The sequence below is a fragment of the Mastigoproctus giganteus genome, chromosome 13 (assembly GCF_048544385.1).
Source record: "Mastigoproctus giganteus isolate SK-2022 chromosome 13, ASM4854438v1, whole genome shotgun sequence".
Classification (NCBI taxonomy): domain Eukaryota; kingdom Metazoa; phylum Arthropoda; class Arachnida; order Uropygi; family Thelyphonidae; genus Mastigoproctus; species Mastigoproctus giganteus.
Genome location: NC_143587.1, coordinates 10,647,856 through 10,668,609, shown reverse-complemented (window position 1 = coordinate 10,668,609; position 20,754 = coordinate 10,647,856). Strand labels below are relative to the sequence as shown.

At 36.6% G+C, this 20,754-nt stretch overlaps 1 protein-coding gene across 1 annotated transcript in view; it reads left to right on the top strand.

Annotated features, from left to right (window-relative positions):
- Rme-8 (receptor mediated endocytosis 8) overlaps nucleotides 1-20,754 on the top strand; it is a 699,549-nt gene that overhangs the window by 37,226 nt on the left and 641,569 nt on the right. The window contains exons 3-4 of the mRNA XM_090387774.1: nucleotides 4,966-5,041; nucleotides 16,986-17,132. Of these exons, the coding sequence (XP_090243900.1) occupies nucleotides 4,966-5,041; nucleotides 16,986-17,132 (223 nt within the window). The remainder of the gene's footprint in view (nucleotides 1-4,965; nucleotides 5,042-16,985; nucleotides 17,133-20,754) is intronic.

Here is a 20,754-nt window from a genome sequence, read left to right as displayed (position 1 = left end):
GACTTGTCTGACAAATTTGATTGGATATGATGTGGTTACAAAGGAACTGGATGCAAAAAATAATTTTGATATCATATACAGTCCATTCCGGTTATTTGGGACACATCGGGACTAGTGCATTTTTGCCCGATTAAGCGGCTGACCCAATTATCCGAAGTTTCACGTAAATGGTTAAAAATACAATTTACCCTCCCCCTTACAATTAGTTCACTGTACAATCAAATCACATTACGACGAACTCACCACAGTAAAGTACCGTTCACTATACGATGTTCAGTAAGTGCCGGTCATTCTGATCACGTTTGTGAATTGAATTTTAATTCTATTACACAACAATTCTAATTAGCGAAAATAGGAGGAATATTATCCACAGGCTATAAAAGCAAAGATATATTAAGCACAAATTTACCCTTTATTACCTTACCAATTAAAAAATACGTGAAAATCGGAATAATTAATACGTATTGTAATATGTACATACGAACTAGTTGACATTTCTGTTCACTGATATTTGTGGGTGTGGTTTAAAATTTAAAACAGTAAAAAGATAAGCAATCAATAACAAAGAACACGGCATACACACAAATTGCAAATAACACGATACGTGCAAGTGAGATGGAGTAACGAGTTACAAAGTTTTAAAAATAGGAATGAAGAGATCTGAAAATTAATTTTTTTATTTGATTGAAGATTTCATGGAAGTGTAAACACATTTCACCATAATAACCCACAGAATTCCAGCTGTTGGTATTATCACAAATTCAATAAGATCGAGTTTACTGTCCATTTATGATAGATTTCACTAACAGAAAAGCCCAATACACAGGTGACTGCTAATTGTTTTTTGGTTGTGACCTCCAGAATTTCGACCGAACCACGTCGTACCGTCGGAGCCAATCGTAGCGTAATCTCCAGTGCTGCGGTCTCCTGCCCCGATTAAACGGCATGTTGTCCCAATTAAGCGAAGTAAACCCTGGCTATTTTCTCGATTGGTTTCTGTTTTTTAAGAATTGCTCCAAATAAACGGCTGCCCCAATTAACCGGTGGCCCAAATAACCGGAATCCACTGTACTTGGATTTCAGGAAAGCTTTTGACACTGTTGTGCATGGAGGACTACTGTACAAATTGGAGCAGAATGGTATTAAGGGTAAGTTGCTACAATGGATAAAAGGGTGGTTGAGTGGGAGAAGACAGAGAGTTGTAATCAATGGATGCTGCTCTTAGTGGACTAATGTCATTAGTGGAGTCCCACAGGATTCGGTGTTATATAGCAACTTTTGTTTTGTATATTTATCAATGATATTGATGACAGTATATCAGGTGTAGTGTTGAAGTTTGCAGATGATAAAGGTTGGCAGTGTTTTTAATGACAATAATGACATTGTGTTACTGCAACAGGATCTAGAAAATTTTGGCAGATGTGCTGAGAAGTGGCAACTGAAGTTTAACATTGACAAATGCAAAGTACTGCATATGGGTAGAAGTAATCCCCGAGGAACGTACCAACTGTGTGATACTACTTAGTGGTAGAAAATGAAAAAGACCTGGGAGTAATTGTGCAGTCAGATATGAATTTTTCTGAGCAATGCAGAAAGGCTCCCAGAGCAGGTCATGGGGTTTTGTCAGTGATATACAGGAACTTTGCTAGCAGGGAAAAGGAGGTGATTATCCCTTTGTATAAGGCAATGGTCAGGCCACACCTTGAGTACTACATACAGTTCTGGAGGCCTCATTTTAGTAAGGATGTAGATTTGCTTGAGCATGGACAGAGAAGGGGAATGAAGGGGTCCTCTTACCAAGAGAGGTATATAAAGCCTTGAATGGGTTGAGCATGCTGAATTCTGATGGAATTCTTCTGCTTGCTCAGATTACGAACCTAAGGGAGCATAAATTCAAATTAAGGAAAGACAGCTGTAGAATAGATGTGTGGAAATTTGCCTTTAGCCAGCAGGTGATTAATTGCTGGAACAAACTTCCATCTGTCGTTGTGGAAGTCGATAGCTTAAATAAATTCAAAGAGGAACTGGACAAACTTTTAGAGGGAATGGTTGTGTGAATTTTTTTTTGGCCGATGCTACATAAGCTCATACACTAGCTTTCTTGCATCACATTCCTCTATTACTACTATTAATATTAGATGGGATAGTTATGAAGGTTTTAAAGATTTTTTTTATATTAATACAATGGTTATAGCATAAGAAAGATGAAAAGGACATACCACTTCAGTGCAGAATAAAAAAAGACTGTGCAGATATCTAATACTAATTCACTGCATTAAAAAAAAAACTGCATTATGCAGAAATGCAACTGGTTATGAACAATAGGTAACTATTCATTAAGATGGAATGGTTTTGTGCCTAAATAGTGTTAAAGAGTGATTTTTGTGAATTTAAGTTCAAAGCCCCAAAATCAAATTAATTGTGCTTTCCTGTCTCAGTGACACAATTGGGTTATTGGTGTAAAGGCAGCACAGAATTGCAAATTGGAGTGGGCAGCAGCATTTTGATGTTTTTAAAAAGTGTTTTTTTTTTTTTAAATCAATGCAGTGGCAATATTGTAAGAAAGACAAAAGGGATATACCACTCCAGTGCATAAAAAAAGAAAAAGACAAAAACCACAAGAAGAGGAGGACTTAAAGAAGTAAAGCTGGTTATTTTTTTCTTAAAACATCGTAAATCTAGAAAACTAATACCATAAATGAGAATGCAATAATTTATAATAAAAAAAAAAAACAGTAGTGGCATAGTGGTATGCATAATTCAAATTACAGCATAAAAATATGAACACCCACGTATACCTGATAATTTAATTAATGTTGATTAGAAAAAATCTTATTTTATGAGATAATTAATTTTTGATGATGATATGCTAAATTATTTACATTCAAAAACTGAACCACTTGCAAACCGCAAAATTATCTGAGACCTGACCTGCATCCCTGTAGGTTTCTGCAGGTACCTGACCAGTAACTAACCAACAGGTACTTGACCAGTAACTAACCAGCAGGTACTTGACCAGTAATTAACCAGCAGGTACCTGACCAGTAATTAACCAGCAAGACTTCAGTAATTAATGTTATATAACTCTTCATATAAGTTAATATGGAGTGCTATGATGAAGCAAATTGAATAGCAAGACAAAGCAAGACAGATCCTCCAAACATTTCAAATATCTGCAAATTTTTGTTAATATTTTCAAATTGCTCTTGATATCATATGATATACAGTGATACCCAGATAACTGATGATCATTATAGGTTTGTTTTTCCACACAACCAAAATTCTCAAGTTGATAAAGCCCGTTAGCAGCTGAATTTGTTAAAATCCTCTCCTCTAATAAAAGGCAATAGCCAGGAAAGGAAATGTAAATTATCTATAACTTTGTCAAGGTTAATTAAATCAGGTTTAGGGATGACTGTGTACCACATCACATTAGCAGCTGTGAGTTACTATCTGTGTACTCATAGCAGTATAGTAGGTAACTTCTGCTCTAAAGAAAATCAGTAGATTGTGATCAAAAACTTACAAATGGTGTATAAAAAATAGGATAATGGTAGAATAATGCTAATGAATGAAATCTATAGTGATTTTACTTCCTTTGCTTTTTTCACATTTTGTAGTAGCAGTGATAGTATTTGTATAAAACTATGCTAATTTTTGCAAAGTTGCTTCAAATGGATGCCTGATAATATCTCTTTTCTTGTCTCTTCTCATTAAAAAAATTAGTTTTTGCCAAAAAATGATAAAAGTTATGAAGAGAGAGAGATCGATCTTATTTTTAAAGGAAGTTTATGAAGTGAAAATGAATGCATTAATGGTCTTATCATCCTTGATATGGCAGTTCCTTTTTGTTGTGGCTTATACATGCTTACTCAGCTTATTACAAATCTTACCAACCCTTATTAATTGTGGTTACGTGAGGCATACAGTGGTGCTCAAAAAAATCAAATCACTTGCAACGTTTAAATTTCTATGAAATTTGGCAATATATCATATATGTTTTGTAATAGCATTACCCTATTGCATCATCCATTTCTAGTAAAGCTCTCTTAGACTGCCAGTTTATTAGCACATTTATTACAGAAATTATCTGAAACTGGCAGTCTAAGGAGAAAGAAAGGAAGTGAATGTCTATGAATATTTCCTGCAGTGCAGGACAGATTTCTGGTCCATCTGTGTCCGAAACAGAAGATCCTCATTGACGAGTGTCAAAACAGCTTGGGAGGTCGATATAGGAGTAAAGGCAAGTACTGCTACAACATCCATTACATTATGTAGATACCTTTTCTCATCAGGGTTAGTAGCATGTCACCTAAGAAAAAAGCCACTTTTGATACAAAAAAATGAAAGCCCAGCATCTAAAGTGAACAAAAGCACATGTTACTTGGTCTGAGGATCAGTGGAAATGTATTATTTTCTCCAATGAATTAAAATTCAACTTGCATTTTTTGGACAGCCAGTAAACTGTTAGATGCTGAAGAGGAGAAGAATTGTATTGTCTCCATAGTGAAACATTCTGCATCTCAAACGATATGGGGCTGTATTTCACATAGAGGAGTTGGTTATCTTGAATTTGTGAAGGTTACAGTGAATGCTGAGGTGTACTAGGACATTCTTGAGACAAAATTATTTCTCTCAATTAGAGATCACTATGAGGATGTTGCCAATTGCATTTTTCAGGACGACTCTGCTCCGTGTCATAGAGCCAAAACTTACGATTTTGGCTTTATGACGTGGAAACTACTTCATAAAATTGGCAAAACTTTTGAAATTTATGAAATGTTGCACTTTTGCTTAAATAAATGTAATTTATTTGTTCATTACTGTTTACAGGTCCAAAACTGGTTGGATAAAAAAAATACATTTTTTTGAATACAACTGTACTTCATTCAGTATCTAGTATAGTTTAGTAGCAAGCCTTATAGGAACAGCCAACTAATTTTTTAAAAATAATTTTTGATGCAGGTATAAAAGAATATTTTCTGTAGGAACTCATGGAATTTCTACTTATAATCCAAATACAATGGAGGTAACTAACCAGGTAAGCACTCGTTGATGGTTTATAAGATCTTATACTTATATTCAAGCAAATTAAAGAAAAAATTAAACTTAATTAAATGATAATTTTTAACTGCAAAGTTTTAAAAGGAAGAATCTTTTTCATACAGAGATAGTGAATACAAATAAAGCTTAATATTCAATCTGCCCAATTAATAAATGCCATATAATGGCTTAAACTGTCATAGCCTCCTCTTCTGAAATTAATATTATTAATTATATAACATTAATAGATCCATATAGCGCCTTAAACTTTCATAGTGTCCTCTTCTAAATTAATACGTTGATAATGAATTGTGATGCCTATATCTAAAATTTTGTCTGACAGAAATAAGGTCATTCACTTAATCTCGGTAATAGCATGGAGCAGTTGCATAGATACCTAATTAATTTATTGATGAAAGACTAAATTATAAATTTAAATAATTCAAGACATTAAATATACAAGGAAGTATTGAAAAGTATTAAATTATCAGTTATCATTTTTAATCAATTATCATTTAATACTTCAATTATTAAATTGAAGTATTAAATTATTAGGTGGCACCGAAGCCTGTGGTAGATATAAGCTAGTCTGTAAGACAAGCAAAGGTTTTTCTTTGCATCCTTTGCCAAAGGATGCAAAGAAAAACATCAAACAAAGACTTCTTTACTTATGTAAACTCTAGAAGGAAGAGGATGAATTAGATCTCCCCCCCCCCGATAACTATGGTTCGACTGTTGATGATCTTGCTCAGGTAGCTGATAAACTGAATGCGTATTTTACATCTATATTCACACATGAGGAATTCTGTGTGAAAGTGGAGGCCAGAAGTTTATCAAACTAACTGCTAAACGATTATTTAAAAAGCTAAATGATTTTGCAATAACTGAGAGCAAAGTGGAGGAGAAATAGTTGAAATTAAACATAAGAAAGGCATCTGAGGTGGATGGAAAATCAGCTAGTAGAAAATGAAAAAGACCTAGGGATACTTGTTCAGTCAGATATGCAATTCTCTGGGCATTGCAGATGACTTTCATCAACCGGTGAAATACCACCACTTTGCTTATTGGAGGCTTGAAGTGGTGAAACCCATGTTTAGTCTCTAGAGCAAAGTTTCTCCCATCCCCCTCTCCCCATACTTCTCCTTCAATCCATGCAAGGTACTAAGTACTATAGGTTTTGATACCTTTTGTGTTTGGGGTTTTCATAAAAAAAAAAAAGAAAAAAAGACTGCCAGGCTAGCTTGTGGGTTTTGTCAATGATATACAGGAATTTTGCTAGCAGGAATAAGGTGGTGTATAAGACGGTGGTCAGGCCACATCCTGAGTACTGCACACATGTTTGGACGCCTTATTTTAGGATGTAGAGCTGCTGGAATGAGAAGGGAGAAGTGCAATGAGTTTGGTGAGAGGAACAATGGGTTGCTCTTACCAAGAAAGGCTTAAATTCTGCAAATTGCAACCTCTGAGACTAGGCACCTACAAGTTGATCTGATTGAGGTGTGTAAAGCCTTGAATGGGTTGAGAAGGCTCAGTTCAGATGAGATTCTTTCTCTTGCTCTGATTATGCCCTTGAGGGGGCATAAATTCAAATTGAGGAAAGACAGTTGTAGAATTGATGTGCAGAAATTTGCCTTTAGCCAGTGGGTGGTTGAACCGCTGGCTAAAGACAAATTAATGGAACAAATTTCCATCTGTTGTGGAAGTTGATAGCTTAAATAAATTCAAGGAAGAACTGGACAAACTTTTAGATCATCATATGCCTCTACAAATGCTAATGCTAAAAGTTTATAGCCTAACTGTGAAGCGGTAGACTCACACCAGTGGATCTTCATCTACCACAGTTTTGCACTATGGTAGATGGTGATCCTAGGCATTTTTTATGACCTGTATTTCCACAGTCTGGACTAAGAATGGACTAGTCACAACTGTTGTTGTGACTAGCATTTGTTGGTGTAATGTGGTGGTTAGTGAACACTAAATTTTCGAAGGAAACTAACAGCATGTAATTCTTGGACCTCTTAGCCAAATATTTTTTGGCTAAGAAGTCCAAATTTTACTGTTCCATATGGACTGTGGATGCACTAATAAAACTCTCCTATGGACATGTAGAACTCTGATACATCATTTTTCAAAGATGTTTGGTTCACTTCCACCTCTTTCTTCTAGGATTGGTGATTCTTATCTCTCAGATTTTATGTCCTACCTCACCCACATTGAATATAAATGCAAAGAATCTGTTCAACTCATCAGCCATCTGCCTGGGATTGTCTATACTTTTTTTTTTTGTCTTCATATATAAAGAATTCTTTACTATTTTTTTTTTTTTTTTTTGGGAACTCTTGGCCAAATCCTTTTCATGATCTGCTTTAGCCTGTACCCCACCCCCTTAGTAACCTATTTCTCTCTATATTGAACAGGTATTCTGTTCAATATAGAGTGAATATGAACTTGATATTCTGTAGATATCCTAAATAGACTTATTTTGTGATACCAGTTTTATCAGTTCTTTGATCATTCATTTCAGTTTCAACCTTGTTCCATGTTTTTAAAGGTGTGGAACAGTATGCAGCATATAGAATTATTTTTGAAACATGTTCCACATATCATGTGAATAATCTCATAGTAATTTTGTTTATTCTACCTAACTGAATTCATGTGATGTTTAGAGCCAATATAATCCATTTTGAAAATAAAACCCCTTAATAGTAATTTCCTTGGATACTTTCATACTGAAACATTATGGCCACTGCAAGATAGTGGCTACTTATTAAAATATTTTTAATAGCAAATGAATCTTAGTAAAGAACAAGCCAAGAATATTAATTCTTGTAGTGACGTTCTGAATGAGTTTTATTAATCTGGCCCAGATGCTTCTAGGGCTGGTTTGTGCAATCTGAATATAATTTGCTACAGCCTGTTGTTTATATGTAATTATTATTAAGACTGATAAACTGTTACCGAGAGTATTCTGTTTACAATCTGTCAAAAATATCACATGTTCGACCCCTCTAATAATTTGTCTAGTTTCTCCTTAAATTTATTCAAACTACCCACTTTCACAACACCATAGGAAATTTGTTCCCACAATCACTTGGCTGAAAGCAAATTTCTGGCAAATTTTTAATTAATTTAAGTTTATGCCCCCCCCCATTGCCCTTGTCTGCATTCATTCCGACAAATCACTGTCCTTCCTAAAGTGAGGCTTCCAGACCTAAAGAAACCTTGTACAGTGGGATAATCACTTCCTTATTTCTGTCAGCAAAATTCCTGTGTATCATTGACAAAACCTCATGAGTTATTCTGGCAGCTTGTGTGCACTGCTCAGAAAAGTTCATGTCTGACAGCATAATTACCCTCAGGTCCTTTCTGTTCTCTAGTACCCTCAGTGTTTTATCACACAGTTGGTATATGTTATTCTGGGATCATTGCCCATATGCAGTACCTTGCATTTGTGAATATTGACATGTATAGTACCTTATGTAGGGCAGCTCCCAAATGCTAGATCAACTCTGATGATACAGAAATTCCAAAAATGTGTGTAGTGTTATGCTTGTGCTGTGTTGTTATATTGTTTGATTGTTTCTAGCCACTTTGCTACCAGGAAGGTGTGTCCTGATAGTGCTGCCTACACTACAGGGAAGCAGACCACAACTGAGCATGCACTGCAGCAGACCTTGAGTATCATGTACTGAATGTCCTAACCATTCAAAAAATGAGCAAATAAAATAAAAAATAATAAAGCGATAAAAATGAAAGGAATTAAAAAATTAAAAAACAGTGGTCATTTAGCATTGTAAAAGTATGAACTACCACCATCTTTAGCTTCAACAAGTTGAAGCTCAAGTATGAACTTGTTGAAGCTAAAGATGGTGGTAGTATGGTGGTATCATGAAATGGAGATGATGGGCTGGACTGAAGGTGGATCCGGAATAGGAGTAATTCCTGGAACTGAAGTACTAGTGGTGAGTTGTCCATGTCTGGTGAAGGTTTTATTTGCGAAACCTTGCAGAAGATTAAATTTTTATTTGGAGTCCACGCGAGGTGATTCATTGCCTGAATAAAATGGTTGTCACGGTAGACAAGGCTGACAAAGATTCAAGTAATATGGACAGGTGAAGCTGCTAGCGTCTTCTGTGCTGCCACAGTTACAGAGGAGGGAATCAGACAGATTAAAAATAGCAAGGTTAGCACAAAGGGAACCATGGGCAGTTAAAAGAAAAATAGTATGGAGACTTGGACAGAACCATTTTAGAACAGATTTTTGTAAGGCGAAGAACACAGATGGAATAAACTTTCTTGTGAACCTTTGGAAGAAGATGGCTGCTGATCTTGCCAGAGTTAGACTAGGTGGGTTGGGTTCTAGCAACGAGTCTTTTCAGTTTTGGGATTGCAGTGGATAGAGTTATGTTTAAAATGTCAACAGAATGGCATGTCTAAGATAATAGCAAGTGATCAAAAATCTCAATGTAGGCAACCATGAGGTCCAAAGTAGACAACCATTTGAAACCTGTAGTGCTGTATCGCAGCTGATGAGACAGGGCAACAGGAATGACTCATCATTAAGAGCATATGTCTTTGGATGGAAGGAAGTTTCTCTTGGATAGCAATCTTCTTAGTATACCAAAACAAGGCGCTAGTGCCATAGAGTGCAAATCAGAACAAACTCACTTTACAAAAGATGAAGGGTACAGTGGTTAATACCCTAGGATTGATGTGACAGACAGACAAGCATGGGAGTATACTTGAATATTCTAAAATGAAGGTGCAAGATGTTTCTGAAAGTTTAATTTACACTCTAGAATAATACTCAGAAATTTATGAGTCAACCATAGAGATCGAGCATTCAAAAAGCTTAACAGTCAGAGGCCTGGTAATGTTAAGGTTGCCCTTAAAGTAAAGAAGTTTAGTCTTGTCAGGAGAAATGGTAAGTTTATTAATAATGAACCAATAACATCATGAATGATCACAGATCATTCAGGATTTTAGGCCTTAAAGTAAAGAAGTTTAGTCTTGTCAGGAGAAATGGTAAGTTTATTAATAATGAACCAATAACATCACGAATGATCACAGATCATTCAGGATTTTAGGCCTTAGTCGAAGTAGGCGCACCAGGTTTAGAAATTAATTTTAACAATGCCATCCTCCAAAGGACAGAAAAAGTTGCCTCATTCAAACATTTATAATAGAGGGTAACAAACATAGATGGATAGAGTTTATGTAGTCATTTGATATAAATCCCCTCGAGGTTATAGAGTCCAGGATTCAGCAATCTCTAAATTGATTTTAGAGATTGCTGAATCAGTCTCTGCCTAGATGAAGCAAGGAGTGGATTCAGAAATAATTTAAGCCCTGTGAGAGATCTAATTTGTTGATGAATAGGAAGGCTACAGCTGGGGTGTCATCTGAAGGAAGAAGTGCATCAGGTATGGCATTGACAGTGCTTGTCCTCGTCAGAGTTTCAGCATTGTGTTAGTCAACAGACTGGTAAATTTCTGAGGGTGAACTTTGTTTCTAGAGAGATGATGAACCAGATCCCAAGGATCAGAATTACCAGTTAGAACAAATGTTCTCGAAGTGGATCTTTTACTGTCATTTATGGCCTTGGTGTATTTCGTTTTGAGGTTGTATATTCACTTTTAAGCTGCTCAATGTTTGCAGTTGGCCAGCTCGTAAGACATCATTGGAAGGACTGGTGATCATGAAAAACACAATGGAATAAAAGTCGTGACTCCATCACGGTGTTGGATATTTAGGCAACACTTTCCTCTTAGCAGTTCTTGAAAAAAGCAGAAAAAAGCTTGAGAGCAGTTCTTGAAAAAAGTATCCTGGACATACAATGCATAGTCAGATGCAGAATAATTAGCAATAGTATTCATTATAGAGTCTGAGAATGAATGAATGTTAAATTTCGATTGCAACTTCTCACCCCAAATTTGTTTTCTACAATTTTTGCAGTGGCATACCCTAATTACTGTTATTAACTGCCCTGCCAACCTTTATTGAGTTGGCAGGGCAGTTAATAACAGTAATTAGGGCATGCCACTTGGTGAGTTGGCAGGGCAGTTGTATCATCTCCAAAGTTAGACATAAATATCATTAATAAATATTGTAAACAATAAGCAATGCCCAGTACTGAACTCTGAGGGACTCCACTAATGACATTAATTCAAGCACAGTGCCCATCATTAACTGCTCTCCCCCCTCATCACTCAGATTGTTCAGACAAGATCACCCCTTAATCAATCAATGCTGTGACTGCCATACAAAGGTTTAGGCTTAAATGGATGTCAGATGAACTAATGAGACATATGGATAGTGGAAAAATGCATGGGATCATATAAATTAATGGGCGACATGGAAGCCTATGATCGATATAAGCTGGTCTGTAACCAAGTCACAAAGTAGATTAGGCAGGCAAAGGCAGATTATCTACATTCACACATGAGGAGTTATTCAGGGAGGGGAGTGCCAGAAGTTTATCAAACTCTAACTGGAAGCTAAGTGATTTTGAAATAACTGAGAGGAAAGTGGAGGAGAAATTGTTGAAGTTAAACATAAAAAAGGCATCTGGGGGTGGACATATCTATCCAGTTATATTAAAGGAGGCAGAAAAGGAAGTAAGCAAACCCTTAGCCATAATTATGAGAGCTTCCTTGGACTCAGGGGAGGTCCCCATGGACTGGAGTTGTGCAAATGTATTACCAATTCACAAAGGGGATTCAAAAGGTGACACAACTAACTATAGACCTGTTAGTTTAACTTGTGTTCCGGCAAAAATAATGGAATCACTGGTTAAAGAAGCATTGCAGGATCATCTAGACAAGCCTGCTATAATAGTTAAGACACAGCATGGGTTTTTAAAGGGAGGTCTTGTCTGACCAAGTTGATTGGATACTATGATGTGGTCACAAAGGAACTGGATGCAGGGAATAACTTTGATATAATATATTTGGATCTTAGAAAGGCTTTTGATACTGTTACATATGGAAGACTGCTAAACAAATGTCAATCAATTCGGCTCTGGAGGGAATGTGCAAGGCTCAAGGGGTAGAATTTTTTTTCAGCGTGGTCTGTGCTTGTTAACAGGAGAGACTGCTTCTACAGGAATGGGATGTGCTTAAATAGAAAGGGTGCAAGAATATTTGCTGATGCTATCGAGGCAGTGTTAGGCGAGTCGGAAAACTGCTAGCTTGGAGGGGGATTCAGAGTAAAAGGTTAAAAGTAGCTGCAGGAAGAGGTGGAGGTGATTCTTGCACTACTTCTATTAGAATAAGCAGCGGCCTGGAACAAGGGGTGCTGGGGGTTTCAGGGACTGATGGCAGTCATCGTGAAACAGGTGGGTATATGGGATGTGTTAAGGTAACTAAGAATAAGAATATGTGCATGTATACCAGTGTTAGAAGTATAGTAAATAAATTTGATGAATTTGAAGTGTTGGTCAAGACATCAAAGGCAGATATTGTTGGGATATCAGAGACGTGGTGTCACATAGATATTAGGAATGCAGAATTTGAATTTGAATTTGGGGAGTACAATGTGTACAGAAAGTATAGACAGGAGAAGGAAGGGAGGAAGTGTTATGCTGTTAATTAAGAAAAACAAAATCAAAAGAAGTGCATCCAGTTGATATAGATGAACAGTGCAACTTGAGTCAGTTTGGTGTGACATAAGCACTGCGAAAGCAAAAAATAAGAGTGGGAGTGTGTTATAGGCCTAATGACTCAAATGAGTACAATGAACAATTGTACAGAGAAATAGTGGGCTAGTAAATCAGAATGTCTTATAATGAGGGATTTCAATTTCCCAGATATTGACTGGAACTTGTGGGTTGGTCACTCACACACTAGTAAGACTTTTGGGGATTTATTGGATGATTGTTTTCTGCAGCAGCATGTTCAAGAGGCAACCAGAGAGGGTAATACTCTTGATCTGGTTATGAGCAGTGATCATTCGTGTATTAAGAATTTGCAGATAAATGAGCCACCAGATGGCCGTGATCACAGGGTACTGATGTGGGATTTACTTAAAGATACAATTAACATCAGGGGGTAAAGGAAAGGGTTTTTGCTTCCATAAAGGTGAGTATAGTGGTCTCAGACAGTTTTTAAATTCTGTACAGTGGGATCAACTGATGATGTTACCAACAGCAAATTCTAAGTGGGAAGCATTCAAGGAATTAATCGTGGAAGCTACTAAAAGTTTCATACCTATTAAGAAATATTGTTCAAGGTTTAGGGGCGCCTCCATAGCCAGGTGGGAAGGAGCAGCAGTGCATAGCACATGCTTCTTGATTAGACCGGGGTTCGAGCCCGTCACCACCAAATACGGAGGATGCGGAAAGGTCAGGGAATGACCACCGCATATCCCGGAGCAATATGGCCTTAGTTGCTAATGCTCCTAAAAACCAAATAACAAACATCAAGGTTTAGGCCTAAATGGTTATCAAATGAACTAATGAGACCCATGACAGAGAAGAAATATGCATGGGATGCATATAAATTATCAGGCGACACAGAAGCCTATGGCAGATATAAGCTAATCTGTAATCAAGTCGCAAAGAAAGTTAGGCAGGCGAAGGCATATTACGAGAAATCTTTGGCAAAGGATGCTAAGAAAAACAGCAAGGATTTCTTTACTTATATAAACTCTAAAAGAAAGGCACTGAATCTGATTTGTCCACTTGATATCGATGGTTCGACTGTTGATGATCTTTCTCAGATAGCAAACAAACTGAATGAGTATTTTGCATCTATATTCACACATGAGGAGTTAAGGTTTGAAAATGCCAGAAGGTTATCAAATTGTAGTAGGGTGCTTAATGATTTTGTAATAACTGAGAGCAAAGTGGAGGAGAAATTGCTGAAGTTAAACATAAGAAAGGCTGGGGCGAATGGGATTTCATCCAGTTATGTTAAAGGAGGCAGCAAAAGAAATAAGCAAACCTTTAGCCATAATTATGAGACCATCCTTGGGCTCAGGGAAAGTCCCCGACGGACTTTGTCCAGTCCCCACTGACTGAACAAAGTCTCCACAACAACCAACAATTGGTTGGTTGTTGTGGAGATGTGCAAATGTATCCCAAATTCACAAAGGGGGATCGAAAGGTGACACGAGAAATTATAGATCAGTTAGTTTAACTTCTGTTCCGGATAAAATAATGGAGTCACTGGTTAAAGATGCATTGCAGGATCATCTAGACGAGACTGCAGCAATAATTCAGACACAGCATGGGTTTGTTAAGGGAAAGTCTTGTCTGACAAATTTAATAGGAAATAATGATGTGGTTACAAAGGAACTGGATGCAAAAATTAATTTTGATATCATATACTTGGATTTCAGGAAAGCTTTCAGTGTTGGGTCCATTGTTGTTTTCTGTATTTATAAATGATATTGATGATGATATATCAAGCTTAATGTCCAACTTTGCAGACAATACGAAGGTTGGCAGGGTTGTTAAGGACACTAATGACAGTACGCTGCTGCAACAGGATCTAGAAAAGTTGAGCAGATGGGTTGAGAGGTGGCAAATGAAGTTTAACATTGACAAATGTAAAGTGCTACATATGGGAAGCAGTAACCCCAAAGCAACATATAAACTCTGTGGTACTACACTGACTGACAGTGGTAGAGAACGAAAAGGACCTGGGAGTAATTGTGCAGGCAGATATGAAGTTTTCTGAGCAGTGCAGACAGTCTGCAAGAGTAGCTAATGGTGTCTTGTCAATGATATATACAGGAATTTTTCTAGCAGGGATAAGGAGATGATTATCCCCGTGTATAAGGCAATGGTCAGGCCACACCTTGAGTAATGTATACAGGTCTGGAGGCCTCATTTTAAGAAGGATGTAGAGTTGTTGGAACGAGTACAGAGAAGGGCAACACGATTAGTGAATGGAACAAAGGGTTCTCTTATGAAGAAAGGCTTAAGTTTTGCAAATTAGTGTCTGGAGACTAGGCACCTGCGAGGTGATCTGATTGAGGTGTATAAAGCCCTGAATGGTTTGAGCATGCTCAATGCTGATGGGATTCTTTCTTTATTTTGCTCAGAATAATCACCTGAGAGGGCATAAATTCAAATTGAGGAAAGACAGATGTAGGATAGATGTGCAGAAGTTTGTTTAGCCAGTGGGTAGTTGGTTGGTTGGTTGTTGTGGAAGTTGATAGCCTAAATAAATTTAAGGCTGAGCTGGACAGGTATTTGGAACCAACGGAGTGGTGAAATGGGAGTGTTTTTTTTTTTTTTTTTTTTTTTAGCTGATGCTGCATAAGCTTGATTTCTTGCATCATATGCCTATACTAATGCTAATAACTGCATCCCTGTTTAGATAGTTGTGCGTTGTCAGTTACTGTTATTTTCCCTGAACAGAAATCAAGCTTAAGCCTGTAATTCCCAACTTCACCTATTGATATCCCCCTTCATGAAATGGGAGAAATTTGCACATGTCTAATCCAGGAATGCCACTTGAATCCAAGGATTCTATCATAATTATGGCTAAAGGTTTGCTAATCTTTTTTTCTGCTACCTTTTAATATAATTGGATAGATCCCATCCACCTAGATGCCATGTTTACGTTTATCTTGAACAATTTCTCTTACACCTTTTGTTGCTGTTATCTCAAAATCATTTAGCTCCCTGTAATTTTGTTTACTTCCAGCATAATTCCTCCTCCACTTTACTCTCAGTTATTACAAGATTATCTAGCTTACTGCCAGAGTTTAATACACCTCTGGCATTCCCCTCCCTGAATAACTTCTCATGTGTGAATGTAGATGCAAAATATCCATTCAGTTTATCAGCAACCTGAGCAGGATCATCAACTATTATACCATTCATATTTTGCAGATTTTATTTAACAGATTTAGCATATTTACTTCTTATGTTTACATAAGTAAATAAATATTTTCTATATTTCTTTGCATCGTTTTCCAGAGACTTCTCGTAATCTGTCTTAACTTGACTAACCCAATTTGAGATTGATTGCAGACTAGTTTATACCACCCTAGACTTCTGTATCACTTTATAATTTATAACTGTCCCATCCATATGTCTTCTCTGCCCCTAGTCTTATCAGGTTTTCCGACATCTGTTTAGATCTAAACCTTGAATAATATCTTAGTTGGTGTAAAATTCCTAGTAGCTTCTATGATTACTTCCCCAGTGCTTCTTGTTTAGAATTTGCTGTTGGTAACATTAGTTGGTATCACTGAACAGAATTTAAAAACTGTCTGAGACCACTGTATTCACCTTTACAAAAAAAAAAAAAAAAAACCCCTTCCCTTTACCCTTGTTGGTAGTTACATCTTTAAGTAAGTTTCACATCAATACACTGATCACTGCTGTCCAGTGGTTCTTTTCTCTGCAGATTCTTAATGCATGGAGTCACCCCCTCTCCAGCATGCTGGCGTAGAAAAGAGTTACCCAATAAACTCACAACAGCTTTGCTATTGTGTAAGTGAATCAACTCATAACTTCTAGTCGATATGTGGAAAGTTAAAATCCTCATTATGAGGCATTCTGCTTATAGTTTCTTAATAATAGCTGAAACTGTAAACATAACTTAGGTGCAACATTTCAGCAAGTTTACTTCAATAAAATACAAGTAAAATAAGAGAGAGAGAACTACAATGCTTTATGCAGTATTTAAATTTTTCAAGCTTATGCTATATTTGTAAACGAGAGCACAGCATTGATTTAAATTTGGTTTATTGTTAATTAAAATGATTTTATTGATGGTAAATATCATTCAATTTGAGGAGACTTGTTAGAGTATTTCAACTTATTAGAGTAGAGAATGTTATGTCACTGATTCTACATGGACAAAAAAGGTGCTGTCTATTAGTTATGAAGTCTTAAATCAAGGATTTACTGTATATGTGAAATAGCCTTCTCCTTTTTAAATAAATTTGATATATATGAATATAATGATTTTTCTCTCCAACAGTGGCAGTATAGTGATTTTATCAACATAGCTCCAAATCTGAAGAGTCAAATTGCAAATGAATTCATTATTACAATTAGGAAAGGCAAGAAAACAGACACTATGCGATTTTCTTCTGATCATCGTTCTGATATTCTTACCGAGGCACTGGTAAGAAAACAGAATTTTCTATTTTTATTTATTTATTTTTTTTGATATTTACTTATTCTGTAATTGCTAACATTAATAGATATAAATTGAACATTAAGAATTAGTATTTTAAATTTAATTTAATTATAGCATTTTTGTTAGCAATTACAAAATAGCACAGTATAATTATTCCAAAAACTTGTGATTATATCCAAAGGTCATTTGGAAATTATCCTTTATAAAAGTAAAGCTTCATAAACTTCAATATTCTTTAAATGGCATATTTATTTATATTGTAAAGAATCACAAGATATTGTTTTATTATAGTAGATCCTTGTAATATTGTTATTGTGGATCGACGAACAATCTTTAAATTATTTTTTATTTTTCTGGTCAAATACAAATGTATGGAAGTTGCTGTATCAGGGTTACTTACAAAGATGATGATCAAAAAGTTATTTGGAGTGTTCAGTGAATATATTATCAGCTTAACTTTAAGAATAGTGGGTTTGAGAAACTAAGTTTTCCACCATAAGGTTATTGGTGAATTGCTAATACTATTCACAAATACCATCGCATGATTTTCTAACAAATTCACATTCACGCGATTTTCTGACAAATTTCTCCATTATACAATTTTTTAGTGATGACCGACTAAGTGAGTTAAAATAAAGTTATTGAAATAAATAAATAATATATACATAAAATACTAAAACAGAGATAAAATATAAAATAAAATAAAAGCGTTAAAATACAATATGATAAAAGCATTAAAATAAACAATAGCTTTTGAGACGAAGTGCCTCTTCATCAGCTTAGTCGGTGCATGGTGTACTCCAGTATATATTGTTGGTTACAACAGCAAAAGTCAGCTCAGCATGATCATGCATCATGAGTCTGGTGTTGGTGGAACAGAACTACTTACACGTGATGATTGCCAGCACTCATCACACTGCAAAACAGTACATTTCATAATGGGGTGCAAGTGCACTCCCTTTGTGCAATTCATGGTACTATTACTGCTAGCACTATGTGCATTGCTTCAAGCCATGAGCACCGGTGGTAATCACGTGAATAGTCGACGATTTCAATATCCTGATGGGGATCAAGATTATGCTGCTGAACCCAGTAATGTTCAGCGACCGTGGAGTGTTCAAAATTAGCGGTTTGCAGAGCCACCTCACGTTCAGAAACCTGATCTTTCAATCTTCTGCCAGACAAACCTACATAACGCCCCCCACGATCCGGACATGTAATGTGGTATACGGAACCACTCTGTTGGAGAGGAGGAACAGGTGTTTTTATCGTAGAAATAATAGACTGTAATTTCCTCCCCGGAAGTTGCACACATCGTATACAATGGGGACGCAAATTCCTAAGAAGACGTTGCAATATGCCCAGATAATAAGGCATGCAGGCAGTAGAAATAAATTCATTGATGCTAGGAGAGTTAGATTGTGCAACAAATTTGTGAGCCTGAAGCTCACATCTATCTAGAACTGGAGGCGGATAACCGCAATTTAAAAGCTCCGCCTTAATTTTGGAAATCACCAATTGCCTATCACCAATCGAACTAGAGTGCATCCAAGCATGGGAGAATAAAGTGGGAGCAGAGCTATGCAAATGACCAGGGAAGGTGTGCAGACCCATAATTGGTAAATTGGCCTGCACACATTGGCTTCCTAAAAACAGAAGTTTGCAAAACTCGGACCCACACTTTAGATTAAAACATCCAAAAACAGAAGCGTATTATCAACCTTCAGTTCAATCGTAAACTGAATGACAGGTGACGGGGAATTGAGATATTGCAGCAGTCAAGATTCTGATCCCTGAGGGACAGTGGTGAACATATCGTCGACATACTGATACCACAGAGTGATAGGAGCAGGTAAGTTCAATAAAATCTTGCTCATGAATATGTTGTACAGTCTAACCCTCCTAGCATCAATGAATTTATTTCTACTGCATACATCCCCTATTATCCTGGCGTATCGGAACGTCTTATTAGGATTTTCCATGGATGTGACTGCACAATTATGCCCAGTCTTTTTTCATTCTCTGCCTACCTGAGTGTAGTACCGCACAGTTGGTACATTTCTTTTGGGTTACTGCTACCTATATGCAGTACTTTGCATTTGTCAATGTTAAATTTCGGTTGCCACTTCTCAGCTGATCTGCCTAACTTTTCTAGATTCTGTTGCAGTAGCATACTGTTTTTACTGTCATTAACAATCCTGCCAAACCTATATATCATCTGCAAACCTGGACATTAAGCCTGATATACCTTCATCGATATCATTGATAAATACACAAAACAACAATGCCCCTAGCACCGAAACCTGGGGGGACCCCACTAATAACATTAGTCCATGTAGAGCAGTGTCCATTTATTACCACTCAACCTGCCACTCAACCATCCCCTTATCCATTGCAGCAACTTGCCCTTAATGCCATATCAATCCAATTTGTAAAGCAGTCTTCCACATGCAACGGTATCAAAAGCTTTCCTGAAATCCAAGTATATGATATCAGAATTATTTTTTGCATCCAGTTCCTTTGTGACCATATCGTAGTATCCAATCAAATTGGTCAGACAAGATTTCCCCTTAACAAACCCATGTTGTGTCTGAACTATTACTTATCTTGTCTAGGTGATCCTGCATCACTTCTTTTACCAGTGACTCCATTATTTTCCCTGGAACAGAAGTTAAATTAACAGGTCTATAATTAGTTGTCACCCTTTTGAACCCCCTTTCTGAATTGGGGATACACTTGCACATCTCCAGTCCATGGGGACTTCCCCTGAGTCCAAGGATGCTCTCATAATTATGCCTACGGGTTTGCTGACTTCCCCTGCTGCCTCCTTCAATATAACTGGATAGATTCTATCTGCCTCAGTTGTCTTTTTTTGTTTAACTTCAACAATTTCTCCTCCACTGTCCATTATTACAAAATCATTTAGTTCCCTGTTAGGGTTTAGTAAACTTCTGTCCTCCCCTTCGTACAGAATTCCTCATGTGTTAATGAAGATGCAAAATACTCATTGTTTGTCAGCTCTCTGAGCAGGATCATCAACAGTCGAACCACCAACATCAAGTGGACCAATCTGGTTCATCCCCTTCATTCTAGAGTTTACATAAGTAAAGAAGTCTTTGTTGTTTTTCTTTGCATCCTTTGCCAAGGATTTCTCCTAATCAGCCTTCGCTTGCCCAACCTCCTTTGTGACTTGATTACAGACATGCTTATATCTACCATAGGCTTCTGTATCACTTGATAATTTATATGCATCTCTCACATTTTTCTTCTCTACCACAAGCCTCAGTTCATCTGACATCCATTTAGGTCTAAATATTTTATAGTATTTCTTAGTTGGTACGAAAAGTCTGGTAGCTTCCAAGATTAATTTCTTGAAGGCTTCCCATTTAGAATTAGCTGTTTTTAACATCAGTTTATCCCAATGTGTAGAATTTAAAAACTGTCTGAGACTACTGTAGTCAACTTTACAAAAACAAAAATCCTTCCCTTTACCCTTGATGGTAGTTACATCTTTAAATAAATCCCACATCAGTACACTGTTATCACTGTCACCTAGTGGTTCCTTTATCTGCAAATTCTTATCCATGAATAATCACTGCTGCTATTC